The 22869-nt window shown below is 50.4% G+C and overlaps 1 protein-coding gene across 1 annotated transcript in view; it reads left to right on the plus strand.

The window, feature by feature from the left end:
• The window catches only part of TMEM214 (transmembrane protein 214), a 418213-nt gene that overhangs the window by 93122 nt on the left and 302222 nt on the right, over window positions 1–22869 (plus strand). Inside the window, exons 6-7 of the mRNA XM_078650054.1 lie at window positions 1965–2070; window positions 2424–2505. Of these exons, the coding sequence (XP_078506180.1) occupies window positions 1965–2070; window positions 2424–2505 (188 nt within the window). The remainder of the gene's footprint in view (window positions 1–1964; window positions 2071–2423; window positions 2506–22869) is intronic.

Here is a 22869-nt window from a genome sequence, read left to right on the forward strand (position 1 = left end):
TTCCATTATAGAGCTATTGAGCCTGATGGGGAGTGAATGTGATTAACACTCCTGGCCAGTTCTAGTGAGATGGTAAGAAAGGCCTTTTTCATTTTAATCTCTCCCTGGAATGTGAAACAGTCTAGGCTAAGCTATTCAGAAGTGGGCGACTTACCTGCTTACCTATGAATAGTTTAGCATCTACCCTCCACAGTGCTGAGTTTTTTGTTCCTTGACTTTCTTTTGTTTTCCTCTCTGTGTTTGCAAACATTGGAAGCAAAATACTGAGTAGCCAGTGCACGTATGTAGAGTTGTATACATGCATACTTTGTTCCTATTATCTGCGGTCAATGAGTTTATGGACAATATTTTTTTTATAACTATTTAATATATTCAGTTATTAAAGCATAATTGGCACTAACCAGTAGCACATGCAGTACATGCAGAGTTATGTAAATTGAGATTTATAGATGAGTTGGCAATTCACAATACATGGTAGCAGCTGTTTTTTATGCAGCTACTTCATGGCCTATGGGACACTGTAGCCCAAGTTTTGTGACAATCTGAGTGACCTCAGGGCGTCCCTGAGCCAAGCTATCCAGGATGGCTGTAATTTAGCTAAGTTTATAATTTACTCTGGATTGGACGTAACGGATTACTTAGGTCAACTATGCAATACACCTGACGGAGACACTCGCTCAATGCATGGGTTAGGGCAGAGGGGACAGCTATCAGGAGAGAGGAAACGTTAGGATTAAGGAAGGAGCCAATAGCTGCTCAATGGGAAGGACTACTCCAGGCACTCCAGAGGGTTGAGGAGGAACACACGGGGGAAGACCCTGAGGGGGATGACGTAGAAACATCCTAGAGGGTATGATATGAGAAGCATGCTGGCAGCCCATTCTGCTAATCAGAAGTGATGGAATCGTGGCTGTCCTTGTTGAAAGAACATTCTGCTCAAAGCATTAATAAATATTTTTCCTTTCACTACTTTACGCTAGAGCAGCGGTTCTTTACCTTTTGACTACTGTGCATCCCCACTTAATAGTTACTGGAATCTGAGGACCTCGACTGAAACATTATTGGATTTTGGGGACACCCTCTGAGTCATTGTTGTGGTAATCCATAGACCCCGGCCTAAGCAGTTTCTATAACTTGGAACCACAAAATAATACACAAAAAATTACAGAAAAAGGCATTCATGAAACAAATACACATATGATGAAATATTTTATTTAATTAACAAACACAAATAACAAAAATACCCCATGACTAAGCGTCGGGGACACCCACCACAGGTTGGGAATCTCTGTGCTAGAGAACTACAAGCCAGCTACATTGAGATAGCGGTTATTGTGTAGTAAACATTATTGCCTAGAGGTTGATACAAATATTTAAAGTGTCTAAAACCATATCTCACAGATTAAGTAGTCGCCTCACCATCTCGAATAAACATTGTTTGGAACTCTGCAAACCATATAAAAATGTGAGAGATCCAATGTTGGGGAAGAGGTGATTACCTTGAACTCTAATTCTCAAGTCTGGGGAGCCTTTAATATATATTGTGTTGCTTTCTTCCCCTTTTGTTATTAATTGCCATTCTATCTCATGCTTCCTCCAGTTAGATGGTACCAGATGGCGTGCGGTATATGGCTATAGCCTTATTGTCTGAAAGGTGTTTTCCTTTAAAGTCAAATACCTCTAACACTACCTACCCATGACTACTGAAGGTGTTGAACACATTCAATGCTATTCAAACCAGAAATGCCGAAATACCTTTGTTTGTTTAGGGGTAAGGAATATTTTATTTTCACAATTTAAGTAAAGCTATGCTAACATTTGTGATTAAGCAAAATAATATTGTGCCTTTCACAGGTGTGGAATAGAGCCTTAAAAGTTCCTTTCGTTTTTTTGTGGCAAATTGATTTTTATTGCTTGTATGAATTTGTTTGTTGGTATGGTTATATCTGTGTCTTTTTTTCTAGTATCTAGAACTATTACGATCCCATCAGAGCCGACCAGCGAAGTGCTTGACAATCATGTGGGCTTTGGGCCAAGCTGGTTTCACAGATCTCACTGAGGGTCTAAAAGGTAAGGATTCCAGCGGTAGACACCATTATACCTGTGTAGTATAGTAGACCCCTGTATAAATGTTGTTGATTATAAATTGTCCGTTTTAAGTATACCATATGCACTCTTCAGTAATGGCAAACGCAGTGATGAGATTTCTTAAATGACAAAATGAATATGAATATAGCTGTCCCCAAAGCACACCTTCTGGTTACCACTTAACTCCACTAAAATGCCTGCTGAGATATTCATGAGACTGTAAGTGAGCTGTATAGAAGAACAATAATCCCTCACACTAGTAATCGTCAACTTATTTATTAGTTTATTTATATTTACTTTGATAATACTTATTTGATTTTATTTCCTTTTTTCAGTTTGGCTTGGAATAATGTTGCCAGTCTTGGGGACTAAGGCTCTTTCACCATTTGCAATTGCGTACCTCGACAGGCTCTTGATGTGAGTGTTGATCTTTAAGTATTTACCTTGATCTTTAAGTGTTTACCTTGAGTTTAATAAATGTATGCTTAGTCCTCAGCATCCTTTCTAGAACCTTATTCAGCCTTCCTTTCTTGGGAAAAGACCTTTCAATGCGTTTCCCCCGTTGAAGTAATGGGAAATCATGAGTGCAGTGCTGCCATAATCTTTGTTTTGCCCAAACTTCCTTCCTCATTCACTAATTTTTCAACTCATGGGATCAAAAACAAGAGCATGTGTTGGACCCGGCCTCATGGCGTGGTCCTACCCCTCCCGCATGGCGGGCCCAGGACGACATCGGCCCTCCACCCAGCATCGGGCAGCCCTTTTGCCCGACACTGCACGCCCCAACATTGCTGGTCCGGTCACCATCCCGGACCCCCCCCTACCGGCCTGGCCCCATCGTGGGCCCCTCACGACCTAAGCACGAGGCCGCGCCCGACTCCATCTTGGGCCCACCACGTCACGACCACGTGGCTCCGGCCCAGGCCCAGCGAAGCCCAGACATCGAGGCGCCAAGATCTACCCAGGTGGTCGAGTGGCCACTCGACAGATCCCGGAGGAGGGGAGTTTCGATGGCCCTCCAACCGTCCCCGGACGCCTGGTATCGATCGCCCCCGGCATCCCTGGGTGCTGGCCCCACCCCCCTGCTGGGTGTCTGGACACCATCTTCCCGGCCCCTCTGACCCCCAGGCGCGAGGGTCCGGACATCAAAGGACTCCAGTCCTATATCTGGGCCAGCCCCGGAGTAGGACGGCAGTTGTATCCTGGACTGGAAAGCCCTGCTGACGCTGTCACGGCCGACCCCAGAAGAACTCATTTCCTGTAACCTGAAGAGAGCCTGAGAGCCTGCTGGCGCTGCCGCGGCCCACCTTTGCCGAACCATCTTGAGAGCCTGCTGGCGCTGCCGCGGCCCACCTTTGCTGAACCATCTTGAGATCCTGCTGGCGCTGCCGCGGCCCACCTTTGCCGAACCATCTTGAGAGCCTGCTGGCGCTGCCGCGGCCCACCTTTGCCGAACCATCTTGAGAGCCTGCTGGCGCTGCCGCGGCCCACCTTTGCCGAACCATCTTGAGAGCCTGCTGGCGCTGCCGCAGCCCACCTTTGCCGAACCATCTTGAGAGCCTGCTGGCGCTGCCGCGGCCCCCCCTTTGCCGAACCATCTTGAGAGCCGGCTGGCGCTGCCGCGGCTCAACCTCTCGGAACCCCCGGCTCGAGGATTGAGAGCTGTGCGCAGGGTATCCCTTCATACACCCCAACCGAGACTGTCCCGCTTCCCTGACCCCCCTTTTACGAGACTTTACAGACCCCTCGGTCTACTTGTACATATCGCTGGGAACCAGCGGCCTTTATTTCCTGATAAAGCTTACGAATTCGACCCCTGGTGTGGTGTCCATTTGTAGTGTGTGGTTACTCTGCTGTGCGATCCTAGGAGAGGGCCCTCACTCAGGAGGCCTCTCAGTAACGTTCGGCTACTTCTTGACGGAGAGGTGGACCTAGGGGTGGTCAGTCAGATATCTTCTGCCTCCCCCGGGGTCGCCTTTCTAACATTGGTGGCAGGCGACGGGATCCGAGCCGACGCAGATCGTACAGAGAGTAATTCGCTCACTACCGAGAAAAACACACCGCGACCATGACTACTCAGGAAACCAGACCGACGGCGGAATTCCAGAAAGAAAAGATGGAAGATTACAGCCACAAGGAATTAAAACAATTCTGCAAGGACCTAGGCATCGCTACCACGGGCCTCAACACCAAAGAGGACTTTAAATCAGCCCTGCAAGCCTGGGCGGATGCCGATAACGCGCCGCCCCAGAATGAAGATGGCCCGAACGGGCGCCCAGAGACCGACGCGAACCCAGCGGGGGAAAGACCCGCAAACCTGGACACGGGCCTCCCCCACGGAGACGCCCGAGAACAAGAGAGGAACCGGCTCCACGAGTTGGAGCTCGCCCGACTCCGACAAGAAGGAGAGATACAGCTGGCAGAAAGGAAATTAGCCCTCGAGCAACTACGGCTAGAAGGAGACCTAGAGGAAAGGCGAAGACAACGAGACCTCGAAGAAAAGAAACTCCTGCTCGAGCATGAGCGCGGTCTCAAAGAACTGGAAATCAAGGCCAAGACAACAGAAACCGGCACCGCCGGGGGTAAGACCTCACCCCCGCCGGTGGACACGAAGGTGCACATACCTAAGGAGGTCGTCAAAGAATACTATAAGAACGACGACATCCAACAGTGGTTCAAAGCCTACGAGGTCGCCATGACCGCCCATCGAGTACCCCTCAAAGACTGGGGCGCCGGCTTATGGGGAAAGTTCATCAACGAGGGGAGAGACGCCCTGCTAGAGCTCCCCGACGCCGAGATGACCTCGTACGAACACATGAAGACCGCCCTCCTCACTCGCTACGGACTCACCCCCGAAATGTACCGGCAGCGATTCCGAGACTGTAAAAAAATCCCCGGTACCACTTGGGTGGAGTACGTGAACTTTTACAGCAGAGCCTTCGAAGGGTGGATCAGAGGCTGCCAGGTCACCACCTACCAGCAGTTGGTCGACCTCATCCTATGGGAGCATCTTTCCAATAATTGCTTCGTCGAACTCCGGCCGCACCTCCTCGACAGCAAATTGACAGAGCCACGAAAACTCTCTGTCGAGGCGGATAGATGGGTGAGCAACCGAGTTCCCCGGAGTCCCATGGGAGACTACGGCCGGGGATCCCCGGGGAACCACCGACCCCGAGGCGGCGGAGGAGGCCAGAGCAGGGGCCGAGACACCCCCGCGGGGTCATCCCCTACCTCCCCGTCGCCATCCCTGGGTTGGAGGGGAGGCCCCCCAGCAAGGCCCGGGCCCCGCCTGAATGTTACGTGACACAGATGCCAGCAACAGGGCCATTATGCGAACGACCCTCTCTGCCCGATGAACCAGCGACCCAGCACCACCGGTCCCCCGAGCCGCCAGATCGCGGCCGCCGCCCTGAGTGCAGACGGAGGCGAAGAAGAGGGCGACGACACCGAGCAGGCCGAGTGGGAGCCCGCAGCCATGATCTTAGCATGCCTGGGTGATCGAGCCATGATCCCCCGAGACCCGATCCCAGGTAACACCCAGAAATACCGCCAATGGGTAACAATCAATGGACGCCGGGCCGAAGCCCTCCGGGATACTGGAGCCAGCGTGACGGCGGTCCGCTGCCACTTGGTGACCCCCGAACAAATTCTTCCCAACAACTTGTGCCCAGTGCGGTCGGCGGACAACTCTGAAAGTTTGTGCCAGATGGCCCGCATCCCCTTCGAGTGGGGAGGGGTGTCGGGCATGCTGAAAGTGACTGTCCGAGACGATGCCCCCGTGGACTGCCTCCTCGGGAACGACCTGGAAAGTTCCCTCTGGGCCGGCGTAGAGCGGAGAGAGCATCTGGGGATGCTAGGCCTTCCCGAGTGGGTTTGTGCGACCACCCGCTCCATGTCCGCCCGGGCCTCCCCCCCCAACGGAGGAAGCCCCGATCGAGGAGCCGGAGTGGCCCGCACCTCCACCGCCCGCCGTCCCCGAGGACACCGACCCTGAACCCGGCCCCCAGGGGCCCAGCCATGAGGAAATCACCGAGCTCGGCCACCTGCCAGAACTAGCTCAGTGGCCCCACCCGCGAACAATTCCGACAAGAACAGAGCACCTGTCCCTCCCTCGAGGGAATTCGACGGCAAGCCGCCACTCAAGCCGCTGGAGATCCTGCGGGGTCCCACTGGGTCTATTGGGACAACGACCTTCTCTACAGTGAACAGAAGATTGCCGAACTAGGGGCCAGCCGGGTGCTGGTCGTTCCCCTCCGATTTAGAGACTTCCTCTTGAACTTAGCACATGATGTGCCCCTCACCGGGCACCTGGGGCAGGACAAAACTTACAGCCGCCTGGTGACTCATTTCTACTGGCCGAAAATGCGCAACGATGTGCACAATCACTGCAGATCCTGCCCGACCTGTCAAGCCAGCGGGAAGAGCGGGGGGGAAAGTCAAAGCCCCGCTCCAGCCGTTTCCCGTGGTCACCACCCCCTTCGAGCGAGTGGGGATAGACATCGTGGGGCCCCTGGACTCCCGCACCTCTCAAGGGCACCGCTTCATCCTCGTGCTGGTGGACCATGCCACCCGCTATCCGGAAGCCATCCCCCTCCGAACCATCACGGCCCCAGTAGTATGCCGAGCCCTAATGGGGATCTTCTCCAGAGTCGGCTTCCCCCGAGAAGTCGTGAGTGATCGGGGCACAAACTTTATTTCCAAGTATATGCGATCCCTGTGGCAACAGTGCGGGGTCACATATAAGTTCACCACCCCGTATCACCCCCAAGGAAATGGACTTGTGGAGCGGTTTAACCGAACACTGAAGGGAATGATCAAGGGCCTCGAGGAGCCACTACGACGCAAATGGGATGTTCTGCTGCCTTGCCTCCTGTTTGCATATCGCGAAGTACCCCAGAAGTCCCTGGGGTTCAGCCCCTTCGAACTATTGTATGGGCACCCGGTCCGAGGCCCCCTCAGCCTGGTCAAAGAAGGCTGGGAGACGGCTGTCCGAGGTGCTCCACCAGATGTCTACCAGTACCTCCTGACCCTCCGCAACCAGACTCGGAAGTTCCGGGAACTTGCCGAAGCCAACCTTGAAGCCAGTCAGGAGGAGATGGAACGCTGGTATGACCAGAACGCCTCGTCCATCGAATTCGAACCGGGCCAGCAGGTCTGGGTCATGTCCCCGGTTGAACCTTGTGCCCTCCAAGACAAGTGGACGGGGCCCTTCAAAGTGGTGGAGCGCCAGTGCCCCGTCACCTATCTGGTGGACATGGAGTCCCCCAGGAAACCCCTCCGGGTTCTACACGCTAACCGGCTCAAGCCGCACTTTGCCCGCACCGAACTAAGTCTGCTGTTAGCGACCGATGACGGAGCTGAAGACGACTCCGAACCGTTGCCAGATCTCATGAGCACCACTGAGAAGGACGGCTCCATCGAAGGGGTCATGCTCTCCTCCACCCTGACCCCGGAGCAGCACCATGACTGCCGGCAGCTGCTGGGGCAGTTTGCAGATCTGTTTTCCCTCACCCCTGGAGTCACCCGGTGGTGTGTCCACGATGTAGACACCGGAGACAGCCCGCCTGTAAGACACCGAGCTTTCCGAGTGCCCGACCGAGTGCGGGCCTGCATCCAGTCCGAGGTGGCCAAGATGCTAGCGCTGGGGCTAGTCGAACCCTCCGACAGTCCGTGGGCCAGCCCAGTTGTCCTGGTCCCTAAAGCCGCCGCCCCGGCACGCCCCCGGAGCTCCGGTTCTGTGTTGACTACCGGGGGCTGAATGCCGTCACCAGGACTGACGCCTATCCCATCCCCCGGGCGGATGAACTGATCGATCGCCTGGGGGCTGCGAAGTATCTCAGCACCTTCGATCTCACGGCCGGGTATTGGCAGATCGGCCTCACCCCTGGAGTGCAAGAGCGATCAGCCTTCTCGACCCCTGATGGCCACTACCATTTCAAGGAGATGCCCTTCGGCATGAAAAACGCCCCGGCCACTTTCCAGAGACTCGTGAATAGAGTGCTGGCCGGGCTAGAAGAGTTCAGCGCCGCCTACCTAGACGACATTGCGGTGTACAGCCTCCGCTGGGATGCACACCTGACCCACCTCCGGGAGGTCCTGTCGGCCCTCCGACGGGCTGGACTAACAATAAAGGCCAGCAAGTGCCAGATCGGCCAAGGGTCCGTGACGTATCTGGGACACCAGGTGGGGAGCGGCCTGGTGGCTCCCCTCCAGCCAAAGATTGACGCCATCCGGGCCTGGGAGCCCCCAATCACCCAAACAGCCGTCCGAGCCTTCCTGGGGCTCACAGGACACTATCGGCGCTTCATCAAAGACTATGGAAGCATTGTAGGGCCCCTCACAGAACTGACCTCCAAGAAGCTACGCCAGAAGGTGTGCTGGACCCCAGAGTGCCAAGCAGCCTTCGAGACTCTAAAGACTGCCATGTGCACCGCCCCTGTGCCCAAGGCCCCCGACTACAGCCGAGAGTTTGTGGTCCAAACCGACGCCTCGGAGCACGGCATTGGGGCGGTCCTCTCACAAGTGAACTCTGAGGGAATCGACCTTCCCGTTGCCTTCATCAGCCGGCGGCTGCTAGCCAGAGAACAGCGCTGGAGCACCATCGAGAGGGAAGCCTTCGCCGTCGTGTGGGCCCTAAAGAAGCTCCGGCCCTACCTCTTCGGCACCCACTTCCGGGTCCAGACCGACCACCGGCCCCTGCGTGGTTGATGCAGATGCAGGGAGAAAACCCGAAACTGTTGCGATGGTCCATCTCCCTGCAAGGGATGGACTTCACTGTGGAGCATCGCCCCGGCAACGACCACGCCAATGCTGACGGCCTCTCCAGATTCTTCCGCCTCGGCGAGGAGAATCCCCAAGAAGATGGGTGACTCTCCCCTGCCTTCAGCTGGGGGGGACGCGTGTTGGACCCGGCCTCATGGCGTGGTCCTACCCCTCCCGCATGGTGGGCCCAGGACGACATCGGCCCTCCACCCAGCATCGGGCAGCCCTTTTGCCCGACACTGCACGCCCCAACATTGCTGGTCCGGTCACCATCCCGGACCCCCCCCTACCGGCCTGGCCCCATCGTGGGCCCCTCACGACCTAAGCACGAGGCCGCGCCCGACTCCATCTTGGGCCCACCACGTCACGACCACGTGGCCCCGGCCCAGGCCCAGCGAAGCCCATACATCGAGGCGCCAAGATCTACCCAGGTGGTCGAGTGGCCACTCGACAGATCCCGGAGGAGGGGAGTTTCGATGGCCCTCCAACCGTCCCCGGACGCCTGGTAGCGATCGCCCCCGGCATCCCTGGGTGCTGGCCCCACCCCCCTGCTGGGTGTCTGGACACCATCTTCCCGGCCCCTCTGACCCCCAGGCGCGAGGGTCCGGACATCAAAGGACTCCAGTCCTATATCTGGGCCAGCCCCGGAGTAGGACGGCAGTTGTATCCTGGACTGGAAAGCCCTGCTGACGCTGTCACGGCCGACCCCAGAAGAACTCATTTCCTGTAACCTGAAGAGAACCTGAGAGCCTGCTGGCGCTGCCGCGGCCCACCTTTGCCGAACCATCTTGAGAGCCTGCTGGCGCTGCCACGGCCCACCTTTGCCGAACCATCTTGAGAGCCTGCTGGCGCTGCCGCGGCCCACCTTTGCCGAACCATCTTGAGAGCCTGCTGGCGCTGCCGCGGCCCACCTTTGCCGAACCATCATGAGAGCCTGCTGGCGCTGCCGCGGCCCACCTTTGCCGAACCATCTTGAGAGCCTGCTGGCGCTGCCGCGGCCCACCTTTGCTGAACCATCTTGAGAGCCTGCTGGCGCTGCCGCGGCCCACCTTTGCCGAACCATCTTGAGAGCCTGCTGGCGCTGCCGCGGCCCACCTTTGCCGAACCATCTTGAGAGCCTGCTGGCGCTGCCGCGGCCCCCCCTTTGCCGAACCATCTTGAGAGCCGGCTGGCACTGCCGCGGCTCAACCTCTAGGAACCCTCGGCTCGAGGATTGAGAGCTGTGCGCAGGGTATCCCTTCATACACCCCAACCGAGACTGTCCCGCTTCCCTGACCCCCTTTTACGAGACTTTACAGACCCCTCGGTCTACTTGTACATATCGCTGGGAACCTTAATAGACAACACCCTCAAAAGTTTAGGTAGAGTCCTCTAACAAAATTGTGGATTGGATTGAAACAAGCAACATCTTGGACCCTTGGCAGATGGGTTTTAGGGGTAAGGTAGGAACTAAAGAACAATGCCTCAACTTAAAGCTAATTATCGGTAAATATGCTATTTCCAAAAAGTCCTCTGTATATATGGCTTTTATGGATTTGTCCACAGCCTTTGACCTAGTGAATAGGTCAAGGCTGTGGGCCATCCTTTTGGAAGGAGGCCTGGATGAAAGCCTGGTAAATTTTCGGGCATTTTTGCACAGAGACCTTAAGGCCCAAGTAAGAATCTGGGTGTGCGGAGAGGTTTCGGGGCCTATTGATATTGGCAGGGGGGGGTCAGACAAGGTTGCGTGTTGCCCCCCCCTGCTTTTTATCATATATATCAACGGCCTAAACGCCTCTCTGTGATTGGCCACTCATGACGTCCCATATATCAATAAAGAACCGATTCCCGTGCTGCTTTACGCAGACAACGCGGTTCTCATTGGCCATACCCCAAATTCACTGCGTCTTCTTATTCAAAATTGTAAGTTATATTAAAAATTTAGACCTGCAGGTAAATTTGAAGAAATCATTTTTAATGAGCAGCGGTCCGGGGAAGCATGTTATACGCCTGATTATAATAGACAGTCACAAAATGACCTCGGTAAGATTTTTTGTTTATTTGGGATTAGCATTTGCTGCGAACAGCTCCTGAAGTGAGCATTTAGCCCACGCCAGGAGCAAGTTCTCAAAGGCCACCAATTCGATCTTAAGCCTACCCCGACCGAAGACCACTGGCACAATTTTAGCTGTACAGAAAATGTATAAACTTCAGTGCACCCTGGTGGCAACATATGGTGCAGAGATCTGGGGAACGGCTAACTGCTCAGGAATCCAGCAGGAAGAAAATAGGTTTTGTAGGAAAGTATTACACACCCCAATTTCTACCCCTCAATACCTTTGTCACAAAGAGCTTAACATTAATTTTAGAACTGATTCTATTCAGGCACGTCCAGTATTAATGTGGATTGCAGTATGGAAAAATGAAGCTGCCACCTTGACACAGCGGATTATTAAGGATTGTCTACACTGTGATAAGGGTCTAGAAATCCCTTGGTTAAGCGGCGTGCTGAGTAGTTTGCGCAGCATAAACATGGAAAGTATTTTCTGGGACACCACATTAGCAGCCTCAGTCGTAAAAAAGGAATTGCAAAACACCCTGTACTCCCTGTATAAGGATGAGCGGGAGGTGAAGGAGGCCAGGAAAATAACTGTGCGCAACTACATGACCATTGAATGGTATAGTTACCCGCTTCATAGATATTTGACCTTACCTATGAGCCTTTGGGAGATGAGCTTACTGTTTCGTTTAAGAGCTTGCACAATTCGATTTGCACTTTGCTTCCCACTAGGTCATAGCCCAAATATGCATTTTAACTTGTGCTCTTGTGATGGGAGAAGTGAGCAAACTATTATGCACTTTATATTTTTCTGTAAACACTATATCAAATATTTTAAACAGTTTTTATGTCCCTTTTTTAACAAAAGAAGACCAGTTAGCCTGGAGGCTGCATACCAATCAATGTTAGATTTAGAGGACGTTGATCTTATATTTCGCACCAGCACTTTTCTAAAAGCCGCAATAAGGGCACGGAGAACTATGATGGACCCTTGACATTGTTTAATATAAATCGAGAAGTGTTTCTCCTTTTAATAATTATATACACTCTGATGACGGACAGTTTTGCACAAGTCACTTTTGAATTTGTACATTGTATTTTTAATTTTCTGTATTTATTATGTGATGTATTTGTTTTGTGTGCTTTCATGGGTACTGCTGTACCCGAACTAAGTTGAACTGAACTGAATAGATAGATGCATGGATGGAAGAGATAATGAAGCTGTTCTATTGCTATAGCTTTGCTTATGTTTCTAAATACTGTCGTCGTTTGGTAGAGTGTGGGTGTAGGGTGTGACCTATGTGGGAGTTGTTTTGGTGTTGTGCTTGATGTCTAGCGGGTGGTTTTACTGCAGTGGTCTTGTAGCAGCAGTTCAGTATGGAGAGGTGTAAGAGGAGGAAGGGATACATTTACTTATGCGTTTAGCTACCATTTTAGTGCTGGTGGGCCTTCATCAACTGAGACTTGACCTTCGAGGTTTGCTCTATGCTTACGCCTCAGTTTCACACCCTTTCTTATGCAGTGGAGTAGAGTGGCGTTGTAACTTAAACCCTGCCAATCCACTCCTGCTGCTTGCCGTAATTTTTCCCCAGATCCGCCGTAATTTTTCCCCAGATCCACCCTCCCCGACGGCAATCTGGGGGATAGCACGGGCGCTAGAAGCTCTAGCTATGCCACTGCGGCCACATGATGTGGTTTTACCAGGTCGATGGACACAAACATTTTCTCCTTTTTTCCAGCAAGGGGCGGCAGTAATACTGTTCTTGATCTGTGTATTGCTAGCACAGGTACTGGTTGTCTGCAAGAAGGCCCAAATTCCTTCTTTTCTGCGATCTTTTCTCTGACTAGATCCCCAATCTTTGGAATCCAGGCAGGCCTTGCTGGGACAGGTGGTTTTTCTTCAGTGGTCGTTGGCTACTGCAATGTGTTGCTTTGACTTCTTCTTGTTTCATTTAAGTCTTGCAAAACAGCCAAACGGTCTTTGATATCAAAAGGTTTTTGTTCTACCACTGAAGTGTGACGATCAAGGTCTTCGACAATCATTCTAGTTCCAAAAAGGATTTCGTATGGAGTGATTCCACCCAGAGAAATTCTTGGCAGATTGTTTAGACTACGTTGGACACTTACTAGATGTTTGACCCACCCGTCACCCTAGCCTAATACCCTAGCTGTTATAGATTGCTTTATGTCCCGGTTTTTTCTTTCCACTACAGAGTTTCCCGCAGGATGGAATGCACTAGAATACCGCAATGCAACGCCCAGATTGGCCATGGTCTCCTTGTAAGCTCGAGAGCTAAACGCAGGACCCTGGTCCGAATGTAGCGTGCCGACTGCGTATGTGCCGATAAAGACTCGCAAATGTTTTATAACAGTTCGGGCGTCAGCCGAGCACTGAGGCCACATCCAAATGAATCTGTCCTAATAGTTGTGGGACCGCATTCGTCCATACTGACGTCTGCGTGTTGAAAGTCTAATGCTGTCTAACAATGGTGTCTGTACTGGGCTGGCTACACTGTAGTCTGGTATCTGGTGGCGTTCTGTGCTGCGATCTCTATTGCAGTCATGGCAATTAATTGCAAATTCGTGAATGGGTGCATTCATCCCTGCTCTGTAAATGTAAGACCTGCACACCTGATAAATCTATGGTAATCAAATTCTGAAACTGGTTTTAATCAATAAGGGAGCAACCCTGCTGAGGATTGTGCCCACAGCCCTAAATGATAAACTGCTCTGTCGAGGCCTGGAAACATTCAGGTCTACAGGGTGCTCTACCAGATGCCCCTAAGGTTTCTGTTTACGATATCCCTTATGTTAAAAAATACTTGTGAGGTCAGATACTCCACATTTCCTCAATTCAAATAAACACTCAAAACCCAGAAACATTAAGTTCATGTATTCTGAACAAAAATATCAGCAAGAAATTACTCATAACATTTACAACATGTTAGAGAAATAATCACATTAGAAAACCTGATTTATAGTCAATGAACTGATGTTTACAAAATAAAATAAAAAGCCAAATGCATTTCGGGTTACAATGAACCCGTCTTCAGGGGTTAATGTATGCTTGCAATTTCAAATATATTCTTCTTGACTTTGGGTTCCATGGCTGGACACTACAATGTAAACGTTTGAAAACTGAGTTTGAGAATTAGACATAAGTCAGGTAGTCATACATACAAACAGTTTATAGGATTTGCACATATTTAAAAGAAATCCGGAAAGGAAGAAGAGTCCGGGTGGTAAGAAAAAGAACCAAACGAAAAAAGTGTAAACATAGAAAGGGACTGTCCATGATGCTTATACGGGTGGTCTCAAGTACTCCCCCAAGTTGTCCTGTAAGTCCAGATAAACGCACTATCATGCAAGACCCGGTGCGAATCATGACGGTAGTGATTAGGGGCTGTGAGAGATGGAAACCCTCTGAAAGATGGGCGTACTCACTGCATCAGAAAATGATGAATTGTGAAGCTCTGTAATGATACAATATGTTTATTTAATGCCGTGCTGTTCTGTTTACCCAGAGTGGCCCCTGTAGAGGATTTTATCAACTAACGAGTCCTACCCACTGCAAATTGCCTTTCAATACGTATGGATGCCTCGAACGGCGTCCTCATGTATCGAGCTGTAAACAAAAAATTTGTACAAACGAGTGTAACCATTTTTTTAAACGCTGAGTGCTGCCGCTACATATTCCCCTTATATCGACAGTCCATCCATCTTACCCATTTTCTGACTAGCGTGTGGCCCAAGATTATTTACGTGGCAGATAATCCCGCTGAACCAGCTACCGTCTGTACATGAAAATATATTCAGGGGAAAAAAAGAGAATACTCCTTAGCTGTGAAAACCTGTCACGCAGTCGATACAAAATGCTCAGCGCGAGTCTACGAGTGCACATACCTAGATTCCCCGCGTATGCGTGCCCTTGAATGCCGACTTCCACCACAGACGTCCTTCCGGTGTAAACATCTGGTTGGTGTCGCAGGCGCTTTTTAAAGGTTGCATATTCAATAAACTTTATTAACAGCATCAGCTGATTCTGATCGCGGACAATGACGGGAGAAAAAACGTGTCGGAATGCGTATATTATGTAATGTGACACTAACTAAAATAGTAGAGTTTGCTAGAGGTGTAAGGTCTAAAGTCAGAAAAGAGTGATAGAAAATATGTGCTAATCCTTTACAAATATGTCACCAGCTGTCACATGTATATTGATGGCAAAATCAATATAGCTACAAAAGAGCTGCTCGAACGCAGGTAAACATAATATATAATGGTAATTACGATGGCATTAATATTTTTGTTGCTGATCGAATGGCTATGAATTAATATTAATGCTAATTACAGGAAACAAAGTAGCTCATATTGGTCATTTAAACCCCCAGGGTTCATGGTACCAAGAAACTTTATCCAAAATGTTTCTCTTCGGGAAAGTTGTGTTTGATGGTCTTTGCCACTGATGGATTCTACTTTTTCCAAAACTGTGAATCTAATTTGGGGGATGTTATGTAACTCCTGTAGCCAATGTGGAGCTAAACTAGATGACATGTGACGGTTGCGTATTGTGCTTTTGTGTTCGATGATTCGTGTCTTGACCTTCCTGGCTGTTCTCCCCACATATACCAAACCACATGGACAGCGTATAGCGTAAATTACTCCTGTGGTGTTGCAATCAGAATTCTGTCTGAGTTTGATGTTTTGACCTGTTCTGGAGTGCGCAAATTCATTTCCCACAATCACATTACTACACTGGCCACAATTGTGGCATTTGCTCATGGCTTTGTACCTGCAATGGGTTGTGATTTAGTTTTGGACCATTGAATGAGCATTATATCTGTTGCAAAATTTGTTTTCACTCGTTACTGTGAGAAATTGTCACATGGTCTATTTTTCAATATAACTTTATTGAGATAATGTTGCACCAGTACCCGTGAACAAGCGCATCGAGTGATTGTGCCGGAATAAACTTCACTTGAGAGAATGAATATGGGCTGAAGCATGTTGTTTCAGCAATAAGGGAAGCAACTGTTGTGTGGATTAATTGGGGTTGGCGAACCCCACTGTGGCCCGCTGTAACTGAGTTGGCGCTGGTTTATGTTCGCCGAACGTGTGTGGAGATATATATATATATTTCTCCAGTATTAGGGGTGTCTTTCATAGATTCACATGCCTGAATCATTCCCCGTCGTCAGAGTGGGAGTCCCACGGTATATAAAAAAGCAATAATATGCTATAAATACATAGTAAATACCAATAAAAAACAAACCAGGAAGTAAAGTAGCCAAAGCTACAGTAGAAAAAACTTCCACATTAGTGACTATCCCTGTCATTTTGTGTAGCCCAAACTGCAGCCAATCGGGCGACAGCACCCACTAGAAGGTTCCCCCCCAGAGGCTCAGGCTGTCAGATTTTTTACCGCACGTCGTGTGCAGGGAGTCTCCCTGAGCTCTGCTCAGTTTCTTTATTTATTTCATATATATTTTAAATTTTGTGATGTTTTTCTCACATGAAGTCTATTTGTTGACCCTGTGTCACTGGTGGAAAGCTGAGACCGCTTCAGGTTATCTTCACGAATACATGGATCATTTTGTCTGCCTGTCGCTGACATGGTAGGATAAGAAGGGGATGTTCTTGTGATTTGGCTACCCCCTTCTGATGTGGGAGGATTTTCTTTATTTATATGGCGCCTTTATGTTGCACTGATGTTTTTGGCTTCACTTCTCCAAGCTGAGGTTGCTTCAAAAAAGGGTCATTGACCTACTCTGAGTCTGCCTCCCACATCTACGCCCACGAGATTTTCTCTCGGGCGTTTAGACTCGTTCTGTGCACTTTTCTTCTGAGAACGTGCCAGATTGTTGACAAGACGCTCTTGGTATTCTACGACGGCAATCTCTGCCGTCACTGGTGCTCTACGGTGTCACAGGGCTACAGGATCCTGTTGACAGTGCCCTCTTATGCACTGGTTGTAAGTCGCAGGGAGCTGCGCAGCCGACAAAGAGCTTCGTCGACCAACAGCCTTATAACCGAGTGCAAATTTGCCTCGTCTATGATGAGCCTCGTCGACGACGAGTTTCGCCGCGTCGACGACAAGCCACGTCGATGGTGATGGTGGCGTCGTCGACGGAATGCATCGTCGTCGACGAAGGGGCTTCGTCGACGACAAGCCACGTCAATGGTGATGGTGGCGTCGTCGACGGGAAGCATAGTCGACGACAAGGGGGCCTCGTCGACGACGAGCCTCGTCGACGACGAGGGAGCTCCGTCGACGGAGCTACGGCGACCGCGTTGATGGTGAGCCTCGTCGACGGTGAGCCCGTCGACGGTGAGCCTCGTCGACGGTGAAGAGTGTCCCTCGCCGACGCTGGAAAGCAACCGTCGACGGTGAGGAGCCTCGTCGACGGTGGGGTACCTCGTCGACGGGACAGGGTGTACCTCGTCGACGGGACAGGGTGTACCTCGTCGACGCTGAAGAGCACTCATCGACGGTGAGGAGCCTCGTCGATGGGGAGGTGCCTCGTCGACGGTGAAGAGTCTCGTCGGCGTTCGAGAGCCTATTCAGCTAACAGAGTTAACTGAAAGCTTTGACGACGGTTGGCTCAATACCAGTGTGTCACTGACAGTGGCCCTTTCTGACATGTGACCCATCGGCAGTTGGCCATTGGCAGTGGGCCCGGCATCTCTAGGCTGTCACCAGTGGGCCTATACACAGTGCAGTTGGGGCCATTAACAGTGGGCACATCGGCAGTTGGCACTCAGGCTTTAGGTCCGTAAACAGTTGGCCCATTGACGACAGTTCAGCTTAGTCACTAGCAGGCTCGTCGACGACATTCTAAGTCGACAAGATACTCGATTCATCAATCATCCTCCGTGATGGTGAGTTTTATTGTGGAATGTTGGCCAAGTTAAGGGTCAGTTTCGTTGACGACAAAAAGTACGTCTACGGAGGGTTTATAGACTGACAGCGTCCGCGGTCACCTCCATAGTAGTTTAAGTCTGAAACAATTTTCCTGTGCGGACACTGAGGGTCATTTTCTTTTGTTGACCTCTCTGATGCTGGACCCAGTCCATGGTCAGGTTCGTCGACGCTTGATCCAGTTGGGCTTATGTACCGAGTTCCTTTAGCCTACTTATTAGTCGTAGCCTCCTTTCAGCAAGATCCTCCGGATGGAGTGATGTCTTTTTACTCGATGCCATATTTTCTTAGAATGGCTTAAGACTTAACCAGACTCTTAGCCTTGGTTTCTTTGGGGATGCCATGTCCTGTCCTTTGACGAGATCTTGCATGAATCTTTATTATTCTATCCTCCGGCGGATGTTGACGGATTTACCCTCCTCATGTAAGGAACGGTGACGCGCTTTCGTCAAGCCCTTGTCACCAGGATAGAGGCGGAAGGTTTTTTCTCTTTAAATATTGTATTGGCAGAGATTTTGAGCTCTGCTTAAGCCAAAAGCTCGGCGCTGGTGTCTCTCTGGCAATCTTTTAGCTCTCTAGACAGGATCAATTTTGACATAGGGGCACAGAATGTGCGTATCCTTCAATACCCCTAAACTGACGCTTCTAGAATTTTTAACAAAAAGGATGGAAAAAGATAATCATCAACAAAACACCGTGCAGTGCACATTGCATCTCCAAGTTTTGCCGTATTGTGTTGCGGAGTTGGGGTTGGAAGAACCCTTGGTTCCTCGCCCACAAGTTCAAACTGAGATAATGGCCGTACCTTTTTTTTATAGTTGTTACTTCTGGGCCATCAAATTGACCAGACAATACCGCGCCTTCGATTCTCTACAGTACGGGTTTCAACCCTTTCGGGGTGCCCGAGGACAGTTTTCACATTTTAATCCAAGAAGTTCCACCCAGTATCTGGTATGCAACTGTATGATTCGACTCTAAATCGTATACAGGAAGTCGTTTTTTCCAAGAAAATACAACTTACTTTAAAACCCATTGTGAGAAGTTGGCCTGATGTGCAGTGCTCACTATTCTAGTGATCACTATATATCAGTCCAAACAACCCTTATTGATGATTGGTTGTAAGTCAACCTTATAGACCAGCTATCCTAGTAGCATGGATACGAGCAGTCTAAGGCTAAGACTCTAGAGGGCGTGTTAAGCCAGCTGTTTTACCATCACATTACCCCTTGAACACCCAGTGAAAGGACACCACACAAGTTGTTATGAAAATAAACAGTGTATTTATTTATAACAAGACTACCCTGGCTCTTTATGAGACAGGGAGCTAAGCACACAACAAAACTCTTACGAAAATACTTTTAAGTTAGCACGTTACACAAATGCCCGAGGGGCACGAAAAACCATATACGCTAAAAGTGGAATGCGAATTACTAGCAGGTAAGTAACAGTTCTAATAGGCTTTGGAATCGCTAGGACTGGACTAGGGAATCGTTAGATTACTACTAGGAGGCCCAGGGGACTCGGGTGCAGAGTGTGCACTCTCACGCGGGATGCGGGACAAAGTCTATGGAAGCTAGAATTCACAAAGTTAGTGTTCACGGGCGAACCCGACCTGGTAGGGAGAAAACGACAGTGGATCCTGACTCTTGGATAGTGAGGCTATGCTGGGACACCGGAGTGCCGAAGTTACCTAGCCCAGGGGCTGCAGCTGCATAGGTCTGAAAAGACGTCGGGGATCTCGTTGCCGGACCAGGAGCCTGGAAGGAAGAAGTTGCTGGCAGGCGACCAGTGAAGGAAAGTTCGATGGATCCAAGCCTGGATCAAGGAAGAAGAAAACCTGAAAGCAGAGGGGACCAAGTTCTTGAATCACTAGCCAGTGATTAAGTGGGCACCAGGATGGCACCGGGCGAAGTCACCGCAGTCAGGTGAGTGGGCACTGCTGGGCTCTGCAGTCTCTCGGACCAGGAGGCGTTGTCGGCGACCAGGATGGAGGTGCGAGCTGTCCCACGAAGGTTGAAGTCGTCGGCGTCGAAGTTACCCAGGAGTGGGCAACAAGCCTTGGCTAATTCAAGCCCACGCGGTGGACTCAAAATGGCGTCTTGAGTGGACCAGGAGGGTCCAGGGTGCTCCTCTTCTGGAAGGGAGCAAGGGCCAGTCTGGAGCAACCAGACCAGCAGCAGAAATGTCGTCGGGCGTCGTCAGGAAGGCCACAAGCCAACGGGCTAGTAGCCAAACAACGCGGTGAGCAGCGGAAAGCAGAAGGGCCCCACGCAGATCGTGGAGATGCTGGGGGGCTGCACTTCGGAGCTGGAGCTGCTCAGAGTCGGGGCTTCTCGGACCCCAAAGCACTCACCAGTAGATTACTCGGCGGGCTTGCTGGAAAGAAGTCGTGCAGTCTTGCAGATGGCCGGTCCCTTGAGGTCTCGTCGCACCCACGGTTCTCAGCTGGGCTGTAGAGGTGGGTAGAGGTCAGAGGTGCCAGGGAAGCCGGTTCTCGTCGAGCTGGGCAGTCGGATTCCGGAGGAAGGACTTACAGCAGACCGCAGTGTTCTTGGATGGTGCCTGCGGATGCAGGGTGACTACTCCTTAGTCACAAGGGAGAAATCTTAGGAAGAAGTCTTGAGTTCCTTTCGCAGAAAGTAGTTTCAGGATTCAAAGATGATCTGATTTGGAAGGGGGCCAGTTCCTACCTTTATCCTGTAAAAAGGGGCTGGCACGCGACTAAGTCCTGCCCTAGGGGTGGGACTAGGAGGGGGGTGGTTACACCCACTTCCTTGGCGGGCTTTTCCCCAGCACAGGGTCTGGAGTGACCCTGGAACTGGTTCCAGCCAGCCTATGCACAGTGAGCACCGGGGTGCCACGTGCAGTCACCTTCCTCTAAAGCCCTGCCTACCTACAATACACAAAACCCTGTCTGGGACGGTGCTGGCACCGCCCCTGGCAGGAAACCCTTTGTCCTTATCTCCTGCTCTGGGAGGACTCCCAGCAGCAGGAGGGCAGACTTGTGTCTCGGTGGCAGCATCCATTTTGTGGATGCTAAGGCTCTGTCTGACTTTTAACCGGGTTATAGGTTACAGGCATGTCGTGTCCCTCTAGAAGGGTGGAATGCTAACCCCGTCGCCAGAATTGGCGAGGGGTTAGTATTCCAATTCGTATGACACCTTACTCGACATGTTTTGATAAAGCGATACCAGAGTTGGCATTTAACCGCGAGGATTATAATGCACTTAAGAGTATATGGTATGCGATATCATGGAAACGGCTAAGGGATGGATCCCGAAAGCCGCAGACAGGCTCAGCTCATGCCAGAGCACCATCTCACACGATTCCAAGCACTCTGCCTTCAGGATTGTTAAGGCCTGCCATAGGAGTGACTGATAGGAGATCTGTGTGTCCATTTTAGGGTTAGATATAGGTATACTATATCTAAAGCAAAGGGTGAGTACACCACCTTGCCCCAGCTGTCGTGCAGCCAGTTGTGTCAGTTTTAGTTAGTCAATCCAGGGGTGGCATAATACATGCTTCAGCCCCTGGGAGACTTCTGGGTGCACCTCAGCCCTGGGTACAGGGACTTGGAGAGGGCCCAGTGCCAATTCAGTACCTGAGTACAATTTGGATAGAGAGAACAGCTAGGCTGTGGGTCTGATTAGCAGGCCCACAGCCAGGGAAAGTCGTAAACCAGTGCAGCAAAAAGCAAAAAATCTGGGTGATCATAGGATTGCAGACCCTACTCTCCTACACCCATCATTACTCCATTCCAAGTGGGATAAGGGTGGAATATCTCTGGGATTTAATTTGGTCACCAATGCCATTTATCTGTGGGGAATTCTAATTGTGATGTCAAAAGAGCATGCTCTAGAATTTGGCAATTTCCTTTCTGCTACGCCTTCAGGGTGACCGCATTCACCTCATTTGCGCGTATCATTCACAAATTGACTTATGGATACATCAGGGACCGTCGGAGTGGTTCTGAATCTAATAAGGTGTTAGGTTTTTTCTGTCAGATCCTCATCAACTAGCTGGTCAGAAATGTAGCGCCGGATTTTTCTCATCTCTGCGCAAATTTTTTTTTTCAAAGATTGTACCTCAAGAAGGTTTTTCAAATGTTACTGCCAGAGGACCTGACAGGTGCACTCGACCTCCAGAGTGTCAAGATTCAGGTGCCAATCCTTCCACAGTACGGGACGTGGCTGATCTATACTCCAAGTTATAATCATTTTCTATCACAGGCCTATCTTTTTAGGATTCTCGGTCCACTCCACGTGATTCTTACCTGGATTCTGGCAGCCTATCTGTGTCTGCAATACATACGCATTCATCATTTCTGAGACCAGTTTATTTACGACGGATCACTCTTCTTAATAAGCAATCCAGTACATCCAGACTTTGCAGTCACTGTTTCAATGCCTGGTTTTTATCAATATACCATGTCAAGTCCTAATTATTTCTAGTTACGACACAGGATTTTCTAGGAACAACAATCAATGCAAATTCAGCAAGGGTGTTTGTCTCTTGCGAATGAGAAGCCTGCAGCTCTTTCTTGCTGTTTATTTTACGTACATTAGTCTATTTCTTTAGATTCTCCAAATTTCAACTGGCCATGACCTCCACCGGCTTCCTGTGGGTGTCCTTCTGCACAGGATTAAGCTGCTAAAGCAACTGCATAAGCAGTGGTTTCAGGTCTCTGATTCATTTGAAGATCTCATTACAATCACTCCTCGATGCGAGAGGTTTTTTCCTGGGTGAATCCAAGACAGAATTTGTACACAAGGTGTTTTTTTTTTTCCCTCAAAAAGGTATCAAGTTGCACAATCACCATAGACGCATCCCCCAGGAATTGGGGAGCACTATTTTAGGGGCTGAAGGTCTACGGGAAATGGAGCCCTCATATGGGGCTTGGTACATCATTCTGCTGAGCTAATAGCCATCTTCCTTGCCCTCCAATTTTGTTGCGCAATAATTTCAAGGAGACAACTGTATTGTGGCGCATAGACAATACAACTGGTGTGCACTATGTCACTAAACACAAAGGGCTAGATCAGCTTTGTTGCCTCAGGAAGCCGGT

This window comes from Lissotriton helveticus, chromosome 6 (assembly GCF_964261635.1).
Source record: "Lissotriton helveticus chromosome 6, aLisHel1.1, whole genome shotgun sequence".
NCBI lineage: Eukaryota > Metazoa > Chordata > Amphibia > Caudata > Salamandridae > Lissotriton > Lissotriton helveticus.